Below are 19,840 nucleotides of genomic sequence, written 5' to 3'. Positions count from 1 at the left end.
TGAGTGACTCTGGGAGCATTCATGCAATCTAGCTGGGTGTGGGGCTCCACCAGAGGTGAAAGTAAGCCAGTATGCCCCGTTACAGCATACCAGCAAGAGCTGGTGCACTGTACCAGGACTGGCTTTCCCAGATGGCAATTTAAAGCCCTGGGGTAGCGGCAGCTGGAGCCCCGGGGCCCTTTAAATCCCCGATGGAAGCCGGCCGCCGCTACCCAGGGCTCGGGCAGCAGGGCTCAGGCGGGGATTTAAAGGGGTCCGGGCTCCGGCAGCCGCTACCACAGATTTAAAGCTCTGCCTGAGCCTCGGGGTAGCAGTGGCAGCTGGGAGCCCCCAGGGCTCCTCAGTGATTTAAAGGGCCTGGAGTTCCACTGCAGTAGCGGCAGCTGGAGCCCTGGACCCTTTAAATCGCTCCCGAGCCCTGGGGCTCTCAGCCGCCTCTGCAGCCGGTAGCTCGGAGGTGATTTCAAGGGCTTGGGGCTCCCAGCCGCCACTACCGCAACTGGAGCCCCGGGCCCTTTAAATCAAGATTTAAGGCCACGCCCCCGCTCAGGACTCCGACGTACCGGTAAGTCCTTTAACTTACTTTCACCCCTGGGCTCCACATGCGGTTGTGCTGAGCAATAGCACCTGGAGGGGTTTGCTACTTGTCACTAGCAAAGCACTGTGAGAGACAGCCCGGGCTGAAGAGTTAAGGGGGCACAGCAGTCCCACAGTCCCAGGTTGCATCCGGGGATCCTGTCACAGTTATGCTGTGGTAAAAAACAGACAGAAAGGCTGGTTCTAGACAAGTGCAGGAGGATTGTTGGCCAATATTACTAATTTACTTGAAATGGAATGTAACAGGTAATATCTCTGCTTTTAATTTAAAATTCAGTCAATACATTGTGGGCCAAAGACAAGGTTTCTGTAATTTTCAAAATTTGGTTTGTTGCAAATGTGTTCCATGTTTTCATTTAACTCGTTATTGACTAGGCTTATAGGTCTTGCATTTTTACCTGACAGATTATTTATGAAATATTCATTCCTCAGGCAGCCAGGAAAAAAGCCTGTATTGTTTTATTGATGGGATCTTTGACAACCTTGGGTTTAATTATTTATAGAGCTACTGTGCAAGTGATACCATTGAGAACCTGTTTGGCTGAAACATGCAATTGATACATTGTGCATAAGCGAGGACTAGCATATTCTTCCTTGAGACTTTGCATTGCGGAGTCACAGAAAAAAAAATTCCATAAGAGTTCTTTCCTTGTGGCCAGGCATGCGGAATGTGCACAAAGCTTTGGAACACTGCCTCCCAGTCTACAACCATTAGTTCCCTTCATGCTCCCTCTTAAACCCTTTCAATCTTCACTCCTATACATTGACTTAGTTTACTCAACATACAGTGACATCACACTACATTGTTTCTAAGCCTACATGCCTATTATAAAAAAGTTGAAAGATCATTACTAAGGTTGCAAAGTCAAGCACCCATAAACTAGGTAATGCCAGAATGAAGACTGCCTAAAACAGAGTCCCATTAGTCCAATTTTTCAGACTCACTATTTAGAATAGAGCCCATACTTCAGGAGACTTGTCTCCAAAATTCCTAGATCATGATTTCAGAAGGTGTGAGTAATCGTTAGTAATTCAGTGACACAGGATATGACATATCTTCAGGTTTTTTCCTTTAAGTTTTTCTCCAATGAGAAATGATATTTTAAATCTTTTATGTTCGTATTCCAGAGGGAAAATTTAGCTGGATAGAGGTTTCTGCATGTCTCATATGGGCCACTGATTCAAATAGTTTTAATAGGGTTCAGTAACCTCTGTTTCCCCGCTATTGGTGTGAGGTGTAGGCCTTGCCAGTTTATAATTCATGAGGCTTTTGTTCTGTTGAAATCTGACTGGGGAGAATATTAAATTAAATGCCTCTGAAATTCAAGAATTAGCTCACTTGAGTGGATCACCATAATGTATCCTTCAGGGTACCCAACTCTTTATTTGGACAGTGGTAAATCAAGTGGAATGAACCCAACATAAAGAGCCAGGAGCTTCAAACATTAAGACAACATGGGCAACCTTCAGGGTACCCAACTCTTTATTTGGACAGTGGTAAATCAAGTGGAATGAACCCAAGATGAAGAACCAGGAGCTTCAAACATTAAGACAACATGGGCTTTTATGCTTTTAAAGTGTAATTGTCTTGGTCCCACATGTCCCCTTAACGGGATTTGAGTAGCTAGTGAAATTGAATCAATCACTCCATTTTGCTATCAGCAGATACTGGATAACCATATAAAGAAACTAAATTTTTGTACCGTTGCTTTACTGGGAGGCTTGGACCATCATAAGGCACCCATGAAACCCACCCTACTTGCAGGGCCTGCCAGTACAGCTGCAAAAGTGGCCAGTACTGTCTGAAGGGATTGGAAAGGGAGGTACCAGTTTAGCACAGCCCTCTGCAACCTCCACCAGCAAGACCCCAGCGGATCCTGACCAACAGCTAAAATTGCCTTTCTCCGACAGAAGCATTGGAGTATGGGAGTTCAAGTAATCTCACTCTCCCAAGTGGACACACATGGGGATACAGCTACTCTGGTTTGAGTCATAGAGTTTAAGACCAGAAGGGATCACCAGATTGTCATGGGTTTGGTCACAGAGACCCCCTTGGGACTGTCACTTGATGTGCGGAGACTACCTCTGAGTCCATTTTCTCTGCCAGTTTGGGACTCCAGAACTTTGTCTTGTTGAGCCAGATACACTAATCAGCTGCAACACAGACCCAGGGTCTGACCCACGCCCCCAAAGCTGCAGACTGAACTGAAAACTGCAAGTGCTCCTGTCCCTAGCACCCAGACACCCAGCTCCCAATGGGATCCAAACCCCAAATAAATCCATTTTACTCTTTATAAAGCTTATACAGGGTAAACTCATAAACTCATAACACTGATAGAGAGATATGCACCGCTGTTTGCTCCCCCAGGTATTAATTACTTACTCTGGGTTAATTAATAAGCAGAAGTGATTTTATTAAGTAGAAAAAGTAGGATTTAAGTGGTTCCAAATAATAACAGACAGAACAAAGTAAGTTACCAAGCAAAATAAAACAAAACACGCAAGTCTAAGCCTAATACATTAAGAAACTGATTACAGATAAAATCTCATCCTCAGAGATGTTCCAATAAGCTTCTTTCACAGACTAGACTCCTTCCTAGTCTGGGCCCAATCCTTTCCCCTCGTACAGTTCTTGTTAGCTCTAGCTCAGGTGGTAACTAGGGGATTTCTCATGACTGGAACTTCCTTTGATCTGTTCCACCCCTTTATATAGCTATGGCACAAGTTCGGAATCTTTTGTCTCTCTGGGTCCCCACCCCTCCTTCTAAATGGAAAAGCAGCAGGTTTAAGATGGATTCCAGTACCAGATGACATGGTCACATGTTCTGTGAGACCCCAAGCCTTCATTCTTCCTGGCCTGACTCACAGGAAGTCATGCAAGTAAACAGACCCATTTACAAGCAATTGTCCTAGTTGATGGGAGCCATCAAGCATCCAAGCCACCATTAATGGCCCACACATTGCAGAGTTACAATAGGAGTTCAGGTTTCAGAGTAGCAGCCCTGTTAGTCTGTATTCGCAAACAGAAAAGGAGTACTTGTGGCACCTTAGAGACTAACAAATTTATTTGAGCATAAGCTTTCGTGAGCTACAACTCACTTCATCAGATGCATTCAGTAGAAAATACAGTGGGGAGATTTATATACATAGAGAACATAAAACAAAGGGTGTTACCATACACACTGTAACCAGAGTGATCACTTAATGCGAGCTATTATCAGCAGGAAAGCGGGGGGGGGAGGGGGAAGGGAACCTTTTGTAGTGATAATCAAGGTGGGCCATTTCCAGAAATTGACAAGAATGTCTGAGGAACAGTGGAGGGTGGGGGGCGGGGGATAAATATGGGAAAATAATGACAGGTTTCAGAGTAGCAGCCATGTTAGTCTGTATTCACAAAAAGAAAAGGAGTACTTGTGGCACCTTAGAGACTAACAAATTTATTTGAGCATAAGCTTCCGTGAGCTACAGCTCACTTCATCGGATGCATTACGGGAAAATAGTTTTCACGGGGAAATAGTTTTACTTTGTGTAATGACCCATCCATTCCCAGTCTCTATTCAAGCCTAAGTTAATTGTATCCAGTTTGCAAATTAATTCCAATTCAGCAGTCTCTCGTTGGAGTCTGTTTTTGAAGTTTTTTTGTTGAAGTATTGCCACTTTTAGGTCTGTAATCGAGTGACCAGAGAGATTGAAGTGTTCTCCAACTGGTTTCTGAATTTTATAATTCTTGACGTCTGATTTGTGTCCATTTATTCTTTTTCATAGAAACTGTCCAGTTTGACCAATGTACATGGCATTGCTGGCACATGATGGCATATATCACATTGGTAGATGTGCAGGTGAACGAGCCTCTGATAGTGTAGCTGATGTGATTAGGCCCATGATGGTGTCCCCTGAATAGATATGTGGACAGAGTTGGCAACGGGCTTTGTTGCAAGGATAGGTTCCTGGGTTAATGGTTCTGTTGTGTGGTGTGTGGTTGTTGGTGAGTATTTGCTTCAGGTTGGGGGGCTGTCTGCAAGCAAGGACTGCCCTGTCTCCCAAGATCTGTGAGAGTGATGGGTCGTCCTTCAGGATAGGTTGTAGATCCTTGATGATGCGTTGGAGAGGTTTTAGTTGGGGGCTGAAGGTGATGGCTAGTGGCGTTCTGTTATTTTCTTTGTTGGGCCTGTCCTGTAGTAGGAGACTTCTGGGTACTCTTCTGTCAATCTGTTTCTTCACTTCAGCAGGTGGATATTGTATTTGTAAGAATGCATGATAGAGATCTTGTAGGTGTTTGTCTCTGTTTGAAGGGTTGGAACAAATGTGGTTGTATCGTAGAGCTTGGCTGTAGACAATGGATCGTGTGGTGTGATCTGGATGAAAGCTGGAGGCATGTAGATAGGAATAGTGGTCAGTAGGTTTCCGGTATAGGGTGGTGTTTATGTGACCATCGCTTATTAGCACTGTAGTGTCCAGGAAGTGGATCTCTTGTGTGGACTGGTCCAGGCTGAGGTTGATGGTGGGATGGAAATTGTTGAAATCCTGGTGGAATTCCTCAAGGGCTTCTTTTCCAAGAGTCCAGATGATGAAGATGTCATCAGTGTAGCGCAAGTAGAGTAGGGGCATTAGGGGACGAGAGCTGAGGAAGCATTGTTCTATGTCAGCCATAAAAATGTTGGCATACTGTGGGGCCATGCGGGTACCCATCGCAGTGCCGCTGATTTGAAGGTATACATTGTCCCCAATTGTGAAATAGTTATGGGTGAGGACAAAGTCACAAAGTTCAGCCACCAGGTTAGCCGTGACATTATTGGGGATACTGTTCCTGACGGCTTGTAGTCCATCTTTGTGTGGAATGTTGGTGTAGAGGACTTCTACATCCATAGTGGCTAGGATGGTGTTTTTAGGAAGATCACCAATGGATTGTAGTTTCCTCAGGAAGTCAGTGGTGTCTCGAAGATAGCTGGGAGTGCTGGTAACGTCGGGCCTGAGGAGGGAGTCTACATAGCCAGACAATCCTGCTGTCAGGGTGCCAATGCCTGAGATGATGGGGTGTCCAGGATTTCCAGGTTTATGGATCTTGGGTAGCAGATAGAATACCCCAGGTTGGGGTTCCAGGGGTGTGTCTGTGCGGATTTGTTCTTGTGCTTTTTCAGGGAGTTTCTTGAGCAAATGGTGTAGTTTCTTTTGGTAACCCTCAGTGGGATCAGAGGGTAATGGCTTGTAGAAAGTGGTGGAAATGGCCCACATTGATTATCACTACATAAGGTTCCCCCCTCCCCCCGCTCTCTTGCTGGTAATAGCTCACCTTAAGTGATCACTCTGGTTACAGTGTGTATGGTAACACCCTTTGTTTCTTGTTCTCTATGTATATAAATCTCCCCACTGTATTTTCCACTGAATGCATCTGATGAAGTGAGCTGTAGGTCATGAAAGCTTATGCTCAAATAAATGTGTTAGTCTCTAAGGTGCCACAAGTACTCCTTTTCCTAATAACACTTCTTATTTCTAGCTTCAGATACAAGAATGATATATTCATACAAATAGGATGAACACACTCAGTAGATTATAAGCTTTGTAATGATACCTTACAAGAGACCTTTTGCATAAAGCATATTCCAGTTACATTATATTTACACTCATAAGCATATGTCCATAAAACATATGGAGTGCAACATCACACAGATCATCTAGTTTTACCTTCTGCATATCACAGGTCACCAGTTTTGCCCAGCATCCGCACACTAAACCCAAGGAGCAGTGGTTGCAATTTATACCTACTGTTGAATCAAACATTCCCTCTCTTCATCAGGCCATGGGAACAGAGCTATGGGGGGTAGAAGATATACAGTCACATTCTTGATTCCAATTTCTTAACTGAAATCAGGAGGCACAGAGATCAAAGAGGAAATTATATAAAAATAAACAGGTGGTCTTATAGATCAGAATCTTGTCTTTAAAAGTCTATGTTAGAGGGAGGCTTAATTATAAGCATAAACGTATAAGCATAAAAGGAAGGAGGAAAGGAAAACCTAATAGGCCAAATTGTCCTGTCTACTCAGGCTACTTTGTGACTCAGAGAGCAGATGAAGTATTCCCCTTGCAGAGGCATAAAAAGAAGGAGCGGGTATGTCAGAGTAACTCCACTGAGCCTGATCCTTTACTGGGATCGTAAGTCAGTCTCTTCTGCTGCTCTAATATCTGCTGCTGGGCTGGTAAGAATCAAGAAGCCAGAATTGGCTTGTTGCTGCTACTACTCTCCACAGCTTGGAGCAGGACCGGATTTAGGGGCAGGGGTCCACCTGGGGTGACAGGCTTTGGGGGTGCAGGGCTTGGGGTGCTGATTTTGTTGTTAGCGACAAAAGGGAAAATAGAATGTTGAAGTAAAATGTTTCAGGTATTCCGTATCTGGATTCATTTTTCACTGACCTCCTAGAATGTTCTGGACTGTTGTAGAATCTCGTGGAACCTTCCAGCTTTCTGAGAACTACATTTTCCTCAAACTTACTAGAATGCAGCGTCAGCCACACCCTTGCAAGTATATAAGGGGTGGAACATTGCCAGTCAGTCAGTGAGATATCAGAACGAACTGAATTGAAGTGACAGCCCCGCTGTGATATCACGAACCTTGTTTTAGTGTACAATTGTGAAAGTGTACTTTTGTTTTACGACTTGAAGAGTGTAAGTAGCGACTAACAAAGGACATATTTAATGATACGCCAGAGATATCTATCAAACCCCTATTTACACAACAATATAAAAGATATACTGTTACTTCTTTTTTCATGCTTACCACGTAATGTTTGATGACTTTCTAAGACTCCGGAACATAGTCTTTTGAGCTCCCTAACACTGTCTGTTTTCCCCCATGGAAAATAAAAGATGCCCCCAAGGAAGCCTTCAGGAGCCCAGTATAGAAAGCACTATTCAATACAGGTCCACCTAATGTTGGGGCACAGTTCAATTTCTTGATGTTAGTAAATTTCAGTTATTCTTAAAATTAAAAAGTTTCTATAAGTTTAGAGAAAATGACTTTTTTATTTGCTTATATATGGCATGAATAAATACAGATGTACAGATCCTAGTGTGCAAATTTATAGTCTTATTTGACAGGGATAAATCATGCATGCAAATTGTGCATCAAAGTCGTGAAATGGGCTACAAATGCAATAAAAAATAAGGTATTCAAACATTTAACAAATGGAGGGGGGGCATCAAAGATGCTCCTCACCTGGGGCGCCAGTTGGTCTAGGGCTGGCCCTGGCTTGGACGCAGTGGAGAATCAGGGTCAAGGGAGTTATGCCGTACCTCCAGGTATTTTAGCACTGCTCTGAACACCTCTAGATCTGGCCCCTTAGACTTATTAGTAACTAGATCAGTTTCTGGGAAAATAGGTATGGTAATAAACATTTTGATAAAAATGTGCCTGTTTTAAATGTTCTAAAACTTCCATAAATGGCAACATTTGGGAGACTTGAAAAAAAGTGACATTTTCATACCGCACATTTTCTATTATGTGAATGTTTGTGAAATCAAAAAAGCCACTTTTGCCTAAATAATGCTTATCACTTACTTAGCACTTTTACGGTCAGGATTTAATTATGCCTCGCAGTACCAGGTAGAACAGTGGTTCTCAAACTTCTGTACTGGTGACCCCTTTCACATAGCAAGCCTCTGAGTGAGACCCCCCTCATAAATTAAAACACATTTTTTTGTATATTTAACATCATTACAAATACTGGAGGCAAAGCGGGATTTGGGGAGGAGACTGACAGCTCGCGACCCCCCCAATGTAATAACCTCACAACCCCCTGAGGGGTCCCGACCCTCAGTTTGAGAACCCCTGATGTAGGAGGTGAGAAAATCTCCAGTGTAATGCAGATTGAATGTGGAAATCTTTGCTCTCCGAAATGGCCTAAATAAGTGTTTCTTTTTGTGCGATCTGGCAAGGCTTTACAAAAAAGTAAGTCATCTCCAACAGAGCTATCAGAAACAGAACGCACAAACTCTAGATCCTGTGACGCACCAGTGACATTAGCTGACTCATCAAGCTGATTTGCTAAGTACAGTAGTCACTTTTGCTGAGTTTTGAAAGCCAGACATCCTCATTCCTGTCTCTGACATGATGTGAAATAATGTCAGTTGACAAAGGTTCTGTTTCCAATCTGGTAGCTGCTCCAGGCCCTATAATTTTTTTAAACCATGCCTATCACACAGGGAAGGATGCAATTTTCTGCAGTGGCATGCACTTTTCACTCTTCTGTGCTTCGAATAGATACCAGATAAATGCCTACATGCTGGCACTGATAGCCTGAGGACTCAAGTCTTGTTGATTTTGCAAGGCATCAGATATCCCCTAAAAAAAAATCCTCCAGTTTATTTTTCATTGATGGCCATTTCATTACTTTTAAGCCTTTATATCTTCAGTAGCCAGCACTTCAGAATATACTACATGCTGTGGTTTCAAATCAGTCAGTGCAAATCCATTTGGCACATATTTGTCAGGTTTGTATCCATTTCTTTTTTTATCATTTAAAATTTGAATTCCCTTGTTTTATTAACCCCCAAATTTTACATTTTGCACAACACCCCTGCATTCCCTCCGCATCCCCCGCTCCAATGGACTGCCACACACAGCACAGGAAACCTTCTGCAGCATCACCGTTTCTTTCTTCTTCTGCAGGTCAACACTTTGCAAGTGAAAGGGTTTTCTTTTAGCAAAAGTGACTCTTCCAATTTTGTCCTGCTTCCATGCAAAGCATTCCCTCTCCAGGAATTCCACACCAAAAATATCAAAACTTTGGCATTTTGAAACAAAATAACAAAATGTTTCTCAAGCATTATTAACAAAAAACACTTCAGCATGTTAGGTCCTGCTGATGTTAGGAAACTAATGTGTCTGCTGAGAGGCCTTTTTCTGGACTCAAATAAAACTGGATCATTTTGAGTTCACCTATCCACCTCACTGGGAAGCCTTAAAATTCCTTTGCATATTCAAAATGGTCACAAAACCATGCCATCGTCCTTTAAGAAACGTCTCCTACTGAGGAATCTTTGCCCCAGGTAGACTGATCACGTTTTTAGTTTCAAAGACTCCAACACAGGGAAGATGTGCTGGTTTAGATGTCCACCTAACATCCACATTGCCGCCTTCAGAGGGGAAGTGCCCTCTCAGAACAATGAATAATTGCTGCAGCAGCAAAACCTAGGCGGCTAATGGAGTTTCTAAAAGGAACGTTGCCAGGAACATCTTGCACATTGCAAAGAATACCTAGCACTATAGAAATAAAGCCTTAACTGTGAATGTATGTTTTTCTTTGGGTTTACAGCAGATCCTTAGCATTCATTTAATGTTTTTTTGTGGTAAATACCTACACTGTAAATTAATGATGAATGTTGGCAGGGATTACATTTGTGATATTCAGAAATAATTCTAGGCTTGCTGATAACTTCATTTCTACAGAGCTAGCAAACTGGGAAAGGATTTCGAAATGCACCATATCACCCATGTTGCAATCATTGCTCTTTCACTCAGATACACATTGCGTCTTTCATTGGGTGTTTGTCAGCATAATATTTACACGTTGAAGATCACAAGTGTAGACTTTTAATTGTACACGTTGTTTCAACCTAAATTTCACCATATTTCAAACACCAAAGCAGAAATTTTGACATAAACTCATTCATTCATTAATTTTCAGAGACAAAAATTACTAAAAGCAAAACGTTATGCAAATCCAACCCTACCCCCCAACAATCAGGTTGCTTGGACAAGCAGAATATGCCCATTTTTCCCAACCCTGAACATTTAGGCATCAAAGTGGTAACTTACCTCTGCCAATCAAGTCTGCCACAGATTTCCCACAAAATGGGAGGGAATCAAGGAACTCCCACAAAAATGTTCCCCTCTTAGTATGTAATAAATCCTAAGTCCCAGAAGTGCTGTACTTGAAGAGAAGAAGAAGAGTGTGGAAGTGGGGAGTCAACTAATTTATTTTCCAATTTAAACAAAACATTTAACATAATCAAGGGGACAACACCACTAGGCAAATAAACTTACAACTAAGTGCACTTCACTGGAAACATTTATATTTTTTCCCTATAATATACAACAGAGTATACTAATAGTACAGCACTGTGTTTGGCATGTGTTGTTGGAAATGAGCGTGGGGCACAGACCTTTTAGGGCAACTGGTGTATCCTCACTCAGAAAACTCGTCTGGTATTTTCAAAAGAAAAACATCCTTCTCTAAATCACCTTTATGAGCCTCAGGGATAAAAGCAATCCCTGTTCAGAGGCATGTTAGCAATATTCAGAGAAGGAAAATCCATCAAAGGCTGCCAAACCACCTCAACCCTCTTTTTAATTTGGCAGCAGAAATTTACCAAGGAGCTTCCACAAATCCCTCCAGCATATTACCCTACTTGTCTACACTTGGACATTGTGTTAGACCATGTGTTAACAAACATGACGTTAAACACAATTTAGCATTGAAGGTAGACTAGGACTGCTGTGTTTCAAATCTTGTCAGTTGGTTATGGGTAATCCTTAATAACTACTCTTTATTACCAAAAAACAAAAATACACCCAGGCCCTGTCGTTGTTATAATGTATTAGTGCTCATACTGGCTGAAGCACATAGTACTGACAAGGCACAGTTTGGAAAGGTACAGAGCCCACGTAAAAAGAAAAGGAGGACTTGTGGCACGTTAGAGACTAACACATTTATTTGAGCTTAAGCTTTCGTGAGCTACAGCTCACTTCATCGGATGCATTCAGTGGAAAATACAGTGGGGAGATTTATATACACAGAGAACATGAAACAATGGGTGTTACCATACACACTGTAATGAGAGTGATTAGGTAAGGTGAGCTATTACCAGCAGGAGAGCGGGGGTGGGGGGGGAGAGGGGAACCTTTTGTAGTGATAATCAAGGTGGGCCATTTCCAGCAGTTGATAAGAATGTCTGAGGAACAAAGGGGAGGCCAATGTAGTGAGCCAAACTGCATGCTAGAATCAAGAGAGTAGAAATATGAACATTTTTGCAATATGAAAAATACTTAATATGGAGAGAACATTTGAATTCAGCTTTTCAGCATAAAAAAACTAATATATTGACTATTGTATATCCTTTTCAACTCTCACACCCTTTGTTGCCAGGCCACTAATAACATGGTTTCCAGTAAAGAATTTAATTTTTGTAGTGAAAGACAATGTCCAAATAAGCAATCAAGTCATCACTGGTCCAGAAGTTTAATAATTTACCTAAACAAAAGCTGATCTTAGTAATGATCAAGAACACTGCTATGCACAAATATATCTATTATTAAAACTGAGTCCTTAAGAACTCACCTGCATTAATTATTAGAGGCATTCATACAACTACTTTTAGCCATTTTACCCTTCCACTCATGTTTTAATGCTTTTAAGAAGATTACATAGTCAAGGAGAATATAAACATAGCCAAGGAGAAAACAATGCCTGATGCTGAGCTTAAGGTTTGCCTTTCAGGGGTATGCACATTTCACAACCTGGTTGTAGCCTCAACACTTTAACAGATAAGAATGAGGAGGTGGAGGTCGGAAGTAAACACAAAGTATTTCATCAGACTTATTGTCCTGATCTCTTACAAGGTCACAGCTATGAGCAGAATGACACTCCTTGCAAAAGGAGATTGAAGTTGTAGTACTTTTGAAGTATGAAATGTCAACAATTTGCTTCAAACACAGGGGATAAAATCTGTCGTGTTCAAATGGAAATATGGGGTTTTTTTAAGTTAGTAAACTTCACAAACAAGTGTAGGATCCCAGATCATAAAAACTCCTAGAATACAGGACTGTAATAATGTAAAGTACTACTGGTATATGCATCCAAACTGCCTAACTAGAATTAGCTAAAACATCCTGTCCAGCATGCAATGAACCTTATGTAATGTCCTCGTAAAGAACAGGGAGGGAGAGTTGAGCAGTGCATGGACTTTGTGATAGCCCTCTTCACAAATGCCAGAGAAAGACATGAGAGCGTTATCATGTTGTTCTGGAGATCTGTGACTTTTTTGTTTGCTCTATTGAACCCAAAGATGTTTCAAAATCAGAAGTATTTAAAATATTTATTAGTATTGATCACTGTAGGTTAAATAAAAACAAAACTACTTTTTAGGCAAAAATCTTATTAGATATTATACAATTAATGTGTAAACATAAGATAAAGTATTAACAGATTGCAGCATCCCATACATGCAGCGAGTGGGTCCAGCCCAGTCAAAGCCCTTACATAAACAAACAGAGTGATAGTACTTAGCACACAACTTTACACTGACATTTGGTCACTGGATCTGGTTTAAATAATTAAGGGTAGGATATTAGTAATATATATAATCAATGTAATCAAGGTCTGATAACGAATCAGAGTGCTTTCATGTACAAGCTATCTAGTCATGATAAATACCACGTACAGTGAAGAGCAACATAAAATCAGGAAATAATGATAGGTAGTTTTTGTTATTAAATAACGTAGACCTATGTTACGATGCAGCACTTCAGACTGACCTGTTGTACCACGAATAAAAATAATCAGCTAATTAATCTCATTTTTGAGGGTATGACTATTGCACCTACTGGTGCCAGGTAATGGATCATAATTGTTTCTCCAGATTTCCTTGTCCTGCATGGCAAACTTATATTCAGTAATATGCCATTTAATGCTTTAAAATGGCAAGTCATCAAGTCAACAACCTACATATATCTCCCTCTTATTGCTACCTTCTATCTTCAACCTTAAATTCATAAAGGTGAAATGATCACTAATTATATATATACCACAGAATACAATATGCTGTATATGTGAACCAGATATAGCAGTGAAAAAGTACTGTGTGTCACTATAACAAAATATAAAACGATATTTATATATCTACACATACACACAGCATATATGGAAACTATTCCTTAATAAAATTTTTCTAAAGTAACTAATTCATGACATACCAGAAAACATGCCACTTGCAACTGGATGGTCACAGTCTTGAGTTATGGTGCATACAAAGACTCCATATAACATACTCAAATTGCAGCTTATGCTTTAGCCCAGCTACTGGCTGTCCTGCTGAAGCCAGTCTCTTGACAAGTCCAGTCTAGCTGGCTCACACAGACGTGCTGCATTATTATTATTAGAGGAGATTAGTTATAGATTCAGATCTTCTGTATAGTAGCTTTTTTTGTTTTTAAATCAGCCAGTTTTTTAAACTACAATTGGTTAGAATTATAGTTGCTTTGAGACTTATGGCTCTGAGTTAATTTTTGGTATTCTGTAATTTTTCCCAAGTATTTAAAAAGAATGGCAACATTTCACAAACAAAAAGAGCAACCACAAAAAGCTATCATCATGATTTATCAAACATATATGCTCCTAAACTAAGCCATAACCTCATTCCAATATACAGAATAAAACATTTCAAGACTGAAAAAACACTGGCTGTGAGGAATAATATTTGGAGGCTACTCTTGCATCCAAAGAAAACCATAGGTACACTTTATATTACAGTGACCTGTTATTCTCTCATCTCTGCCTTCATACTGAAACTGACCACAATCCAAATTCTGAAACAGTATTCAGCCAAAACTTGTATTGACTTAAGAGATTTGATTGAATAAAAACAGAATAAGGACTTCAGGATTTGGCCTCCTGAAATGTAAAAATATCTAATGTAAACCTGTTTGGAAATGCTAGAATTTTGCAAGTCTGTATCAGCCAGAAAGTTCTCTCCACAATTTCTAACTTCAAACAATTTAACATAAGAAGACTCAGATCTGTTTCTGATCCACATATAACTCAGTGCTAGCTGTGAAAGCTGGTTATGCACTTTAATACAAAATCTATATCACACAGATTGCCATCATTTGCCAGTTCTTATTTAAATCTGAGATTACAAGGCAACTGTAGAATTGCCTGAAGAAGCTTACAGCCATCTCAAGCAGATTTTAATGGGTTTGAGATGTCATGTGAAAATGAAGTTGGCCACATTTAGGTTTATGAAAAGAAGTTAAAAATCAGTTTTATGCACGACTAATATAGCACAAAACCAATAAACATTTTATTAAAAAATGAACACTTGTAAATAGCCTTGCCATCTTTCCCTAATACGTAGCTAGCTGTAGACTCTGCCTTTTTATGCTTAGTAAGCGGAGCTGCCTGTAGCAAGATGAACATTAGTCCCTTAAGTAACATTAATTTGTGTTGTTGATCAGTTCAGTATTTCTTTAGCCCAGTAAATAAGCTAGCACTACAATGACTAAGGGCCTGATCTAAGTCCCATTGAAGTCCATGGAAAAATTCCCATTGACTTCAATCAGGCTTGGACCAAGCCCTAAATAATCAATACTATCCTACCACCACCTTCACTCAGTAGCAGAGCCAAGTTTTAAGGAGTGGTGGAGCTAGGGAGTCACTGGTGATGCCACTTTCAGTTATTCCCGTTGGCTTTAAAAGGTGGCACCCATACACCTATCAGCTACTATGGTGTAGGAGTCACCCTCCCTCCCCCAGACTACCTCTGCCACTGCATTGACGCACAACAAAACAGTAAGAATCTGTTTTTCTTTATAAGTATGTAGTTCCAGCTACATCCTGCCAGTAAATGATATATATTCTCTCTCCTTAGTTGGACATAATTTTTCTCTTGTGTTTACTTTTCAATTAACTCCTCCACTGTTGTATAACAAATGTGCTAAAAGGTCAAATGTTTCTAACAAGCAAAAATGTATCATGTTGTACGATGAATTTGGCTTTTCTTACTCTGCTTTAGCTCATCATTAAATTTAGTGGAGAAGAGAAAAAAATAATTTACCTACTCTATCAATCACAGAACCAAAACATTAGATGGAACAGACCAACAGTTTTAAGTCACCTAGTCCATAACTCCAAATACTGGATTTTTCTCTGCATTGTGTTTTCTCGTGCTTTGTTCAATCTAATGTTAAATGTCTCAAGCAAAGAGAGTTCCATACCACTTCCAAACGACCTGCAGACAATTCCACAATTGAACACACCTCACCTTTAGAAAAAACTACATAATTTCTTTTCTTAATTTCATCCCCATGACCGCAGACTATACCATACTCCCTTATAACACTTTAACAGCAGGTGGCAGGATTAATCCATTGACGGAACCCTGGAGGGAGACAAGAATGGATTTCTGCTGACTCATTGTGGCAGGTGTGACTCCATCTTGGAAATGAAGGAGGTGGGATACCTCTTTGGGCAGAGGGCATGGTGGCCTAGGGCAGTGAAGCATCTGCAGGAAATCCTAGCAACACACAGGAGTAGGTTGGTGTTTGCATTTTGTTGCAATTGTTATTAATAAGACCTAAGCCCTGGAAAGTGAGTACATTTTGATTAAATGTAGTGGGTTGGGTGTAGATTATTTCTGGACCAGAACTGGAGCTCCATCTGCTTACAGCCATCCTAAACAATTCCTCTTCCTCCGTGGAAATTCCATCCTTCAGGTACATGCAGATTGCGGAAAGTGTGTCTCTCAGTTGACATTTTGCCAGGCTATCCATTACATGTTGGGCCAAATTCTGTCCTGATTCACAGCCTGTAAAAACTGGGCTCTCTCTCATGTTGGATCCATTTTTCTAGTTCCCAACTTCAATCCATTTCTTGATGATAGTTGAGCAAATCATCTGACAAAACTACAGCTCTAGAAAAGTCACAGAAAAGGAGCCTAGCTAAAAGCAAAGGTGGACAAGTATGCAGCCCAAAGTTCAGGTTTTAAATTGTATGCACTATATTCCTCTAAAGATTAATTTAAAACACATTGAGTCCACTCTCATGTAAGAGGAGAGATTTTACAGCAAATCTAACGTTTCTATGTAAAAAGCCATTTTATTTAAAAAAAGTTAACAGTCATTGGTTTAAACAGAGAATTGGAGTAATTTGACTCAGGAATTTTGGCAGGATTCTAGGGAGGATTTTCCATCTAGGTTTTGCCAAATCCTTTCTGTTTATGATCCTTGCATTTTTATTGGCACACTGTATTGAAATGATTGCTTTCAAGGCAAGGTGCCATGCCTCTGAGGTTGTAAAGCCCTTTGCTCAATGAATAAGCAAATGGCATTTTATTTTATTTTTTTCAAGTAAATCAAAACAGGTCATATTGGGTCAGCAGCACCGTCTAGTCGTCTGTGTAGTCTGCTTTCCAAGTTTGATTGCTCCATTGTTGCCATTTTCATGAGAGTCCAAGGGTGGAATTTGCCGACCTAAAATATATGAAGAAAATACTAAATTAAATATTCTGCTGTAGAAAAACACACAGAGATATTAGTAAAGAATTGCTTAGTTTGCAATTTAACTATTTAAGTCAGATTTGAATGTGAAACAATTGTTTTCCATGTAGTTTCTACCTTGATTCTTTAGTTTATATCTTGGTATATAAAGGAGGCTTTGTCCCATTTTTAAAAATATATACTGATTGTCAATTGGGGACATTTAGAACATAAGAACAGCCATACTGGGTCAGACCAAAGGTCCATTTACCCAGAATCCTGTCTTCTGACAGTGGCCAACGCCAGGTGTCCTAGAGGGAATGAACAGAACAGGTAATCATTAAGAGAGCCATCCTGTCGCCCATTCCCAACTTCTGGCAAACAGAGGTTAGGGACACCATCCCTACCCATCCTGGTTCATAGCCATTGATGGACCTATCCTCCATGAATTTATCTAGTTCTTATTTGAACCCTGTTATAGTCTTGGCCTTCACAACATCCTCTGGCAAGGAGTTCCACAGGTTGACTGTGGGTTTTGTAAAAAAGCTGTTTGTTTGTTTTAAACCTGCTGCCTATTAATTTCATTTGGAGGCCCCTAGTTTTTGTGTTATGAGGAGCAGTAAACAACACTTCCTTATTTATTTTCTCTACACCAGTCATGATTTCATAGACCTCTATCATATCCCCCCTTAGTATCTCTTTTCCAAGCTGAAAAGTCCCAGTCTTTTAAATCTTTCCTCATATGGCAGCCATTCCATACCCCTAATCATTTTTGTTGCCCTTTTCTGAACCTTTTCCAAGTCCAATATATCTTTTTTGAGATGGGGTGATTATATCTGCATGCAGTATTCAAGATGTGGCCGTACCATGGATTTATACAGAAGCAAGCACTTGTAACACTGACATTGTTATACATTTACTTCAATCAGGAAAGATATTAAGAACTTGTAAGACTATTAAAAGGCACAGGTTCTGTTATCTCTCCCACTTGAACAAAAATAGTTCTAGTTTAGCAAGAGTTTAAATCATCTACGTTTTCAATGCATACGTTTATTGTACCCCAGAGCTCTCCAAAGCACAAAAGCATTGTAAACAAGCAAACATGAACAATAAATGGAAAGGTGAAACAAAACCATTCTTTTAATAGAATCCCTCCCTCTGTTTCTTGGTTCCCTCAGCTCCCCAGCAGATGATTTTGCTTGTCTAATAAGCCCAGGTTCTTGATTCTTATTTAAATGTATTTGAATTTAACAACAACAACAACACAAGTTTCAGCCCTAACTGGGGTTCTAATGCATGGCAAGGGCCTGCTGCTTTAAGTCTCTTCCTGTATGCCTCTTCAATTCTGCTGTTACTTCTGTTTCATCGGCGAGCTGCATACAGGTGACACAGAATATGCCCATTAACTATGTTGCAACTAACAAGCCTGGTATTTCAATGCAGCCATATCAGGAGTGACTCGTGAAAACTAGGGTCTAGAATTAGGGAAAGTAAGAACCTGATGGCTCTAATGACAGCAGGTAAGAATGTTACATGAATGAGTTTGGTTAGTGTATGGTGGCACTGAGGATGGTATTCTAGGTGTTATAAAAAGAAGAGCTTAATATTTGAGAAAGGTTTCCCAAGAGGGTGATGATAATATTTTGGAAACATGGAGACTGCACTGAGCTCATGATGTTTCTAAAGTATCTGAATTTGGTTCCAGTTGACCCTGGAGCCCTGCCAGTTTTTCTGGGAGCCTAATACAGTTAAGAATGTTGGAATGTGTAAACTTAATTTCCATAATATACCATTAAGCAAATGTTTTCTCAAGGTTTGGATCTTTGAACAACAAGTTTGAAGAGGAGAGTGTAGATGGGCAAGTTTATTTAGAGACTGTTTCAGAAATCCACTGTAAACATTTTATTATATTGGTTCTATCTATTTTTCAGCCTGAGCTTCACAGTACTAGTGAGTTTAAAACTGTGAGTATTCTGAACTATCACACCCAATAAGAAGCCATTGGAGGAGAATGTTGCAGGCTGACCAAAGTCAGCAATTATTTTGTCCAGTTCAGAATAGGACACAATACTCCACGCTGTGAATTGCCTTTATTTTATTATTGGTTTTTCATACCAATATAAAATACAATAACAATTGGCATAATAATAATAATAATACAAAATAATACAAAAAAGAAATCTCTACACATGCTGCGATTGGTGCTGTCATAAATTAAAGTGCAACAAGTAGAGTAACTTTATGGAGAATCTATGTTGTTGTTGTTGTTGTTCTGTTAATTCAATAAAAGGCAACTATGTTTCAAACTCCTTTTCAGTCTTGTGGTTTTGATATTTTTTTGGTATACAAGTTTTCCCATCATCATTACTGCCAAGATTTTGTTAAATCCAGATGATACTGTGGAACTAAATATTTTTAATCTTATCAAAAAACTTGTCTCTGCTCAAGGGACTCCTAGGATCTGAGTGAGTTATCACGAGTAACAACGGTGAAGTCAATTGAGTTACACTAGTGTAAAATTCAATGTATTGAGATAGAATCAATCTCACAATGTGAGAAATAAACTGAGGTCAGTCTCTTCTAGTATCCAGGGTATGGAGCAAGGGTTAATCTGAGAAAACATCTCTCCATTACAAAGTAGACGAGCTGGAGAATATGATTAGAGCCTGAAATCTGTTTGGCAGACTTTAGAAAGAAAATAAGATACTTGGGCTCAAAGCATTGTCTATTTCAGGTCTCTTTAATAGGTAATTTCATAGCAGACGCAGTAACACATAAAGAATGTTTTAGAGAGCTGGCAAAAAGATCCAGATGATTAGTAGGGGAAAGATGAGCCCTAGCTGCAAATCCAAGTCAGTGGTGACCACAAGTTTTAACTATATGAAAGATATTTGGTGGTCTCCATTCAATTCTTAATAGACATAGTGTCCATATCACAAAACCCCAGTTGGATCTAGTTTGCATACTAAGCAGGATCAGCAGAGAAATCAAGAA

At 40.1% G+C, this 19,840-nt stretch overlaps 1 protein-coding gene across 2 annotated transcripts in view; it reads right to left on the bottom strand.

The window, feature by feature from the left end:
- Positions 1–11,718: 11,718 nt before the first annotated feature.
- RAB31 (RAB31, member RAS oncogene family) overlaps positions 11,719–19,840 on the bottom strand; it is a 99,183-nt gene continuing 91,061 nt past the window's right edge. For both annotated transcript variants that reach the window (XM_038392495.2, XM_038392496.2), the window contains exon 7: positions 11,719–16,840. In XM_038392495.2, coding sequence (XP_038248423.1) covers positions 16,743–16,840 — 98 coding nt within the window. In that variant the 3' untranslated portion in view covers positions 11,719–16,742. The remainder of the gene's footprint in view (positions 16,841–19,840) is intronic.

Source organism: Dermochelys coriacea, chromosome 2 (assembly GCF_009764565.3).
Source record: "Dermochelys coriacea isolate rDerCor1 chromosome 2, rDerCor1.pri.v4, whole genome shotgun sequence".
NCBI classification, from domain to species: domain Eukaryota; kingdom Metazoa; phylum Chordata; order Testudines; family Dermochelyidae; genus Dermochelys; species Dermochelys coriacea.
This window is presented reverse-complemented; position numbering and strand designations above follow the sequence as displayed.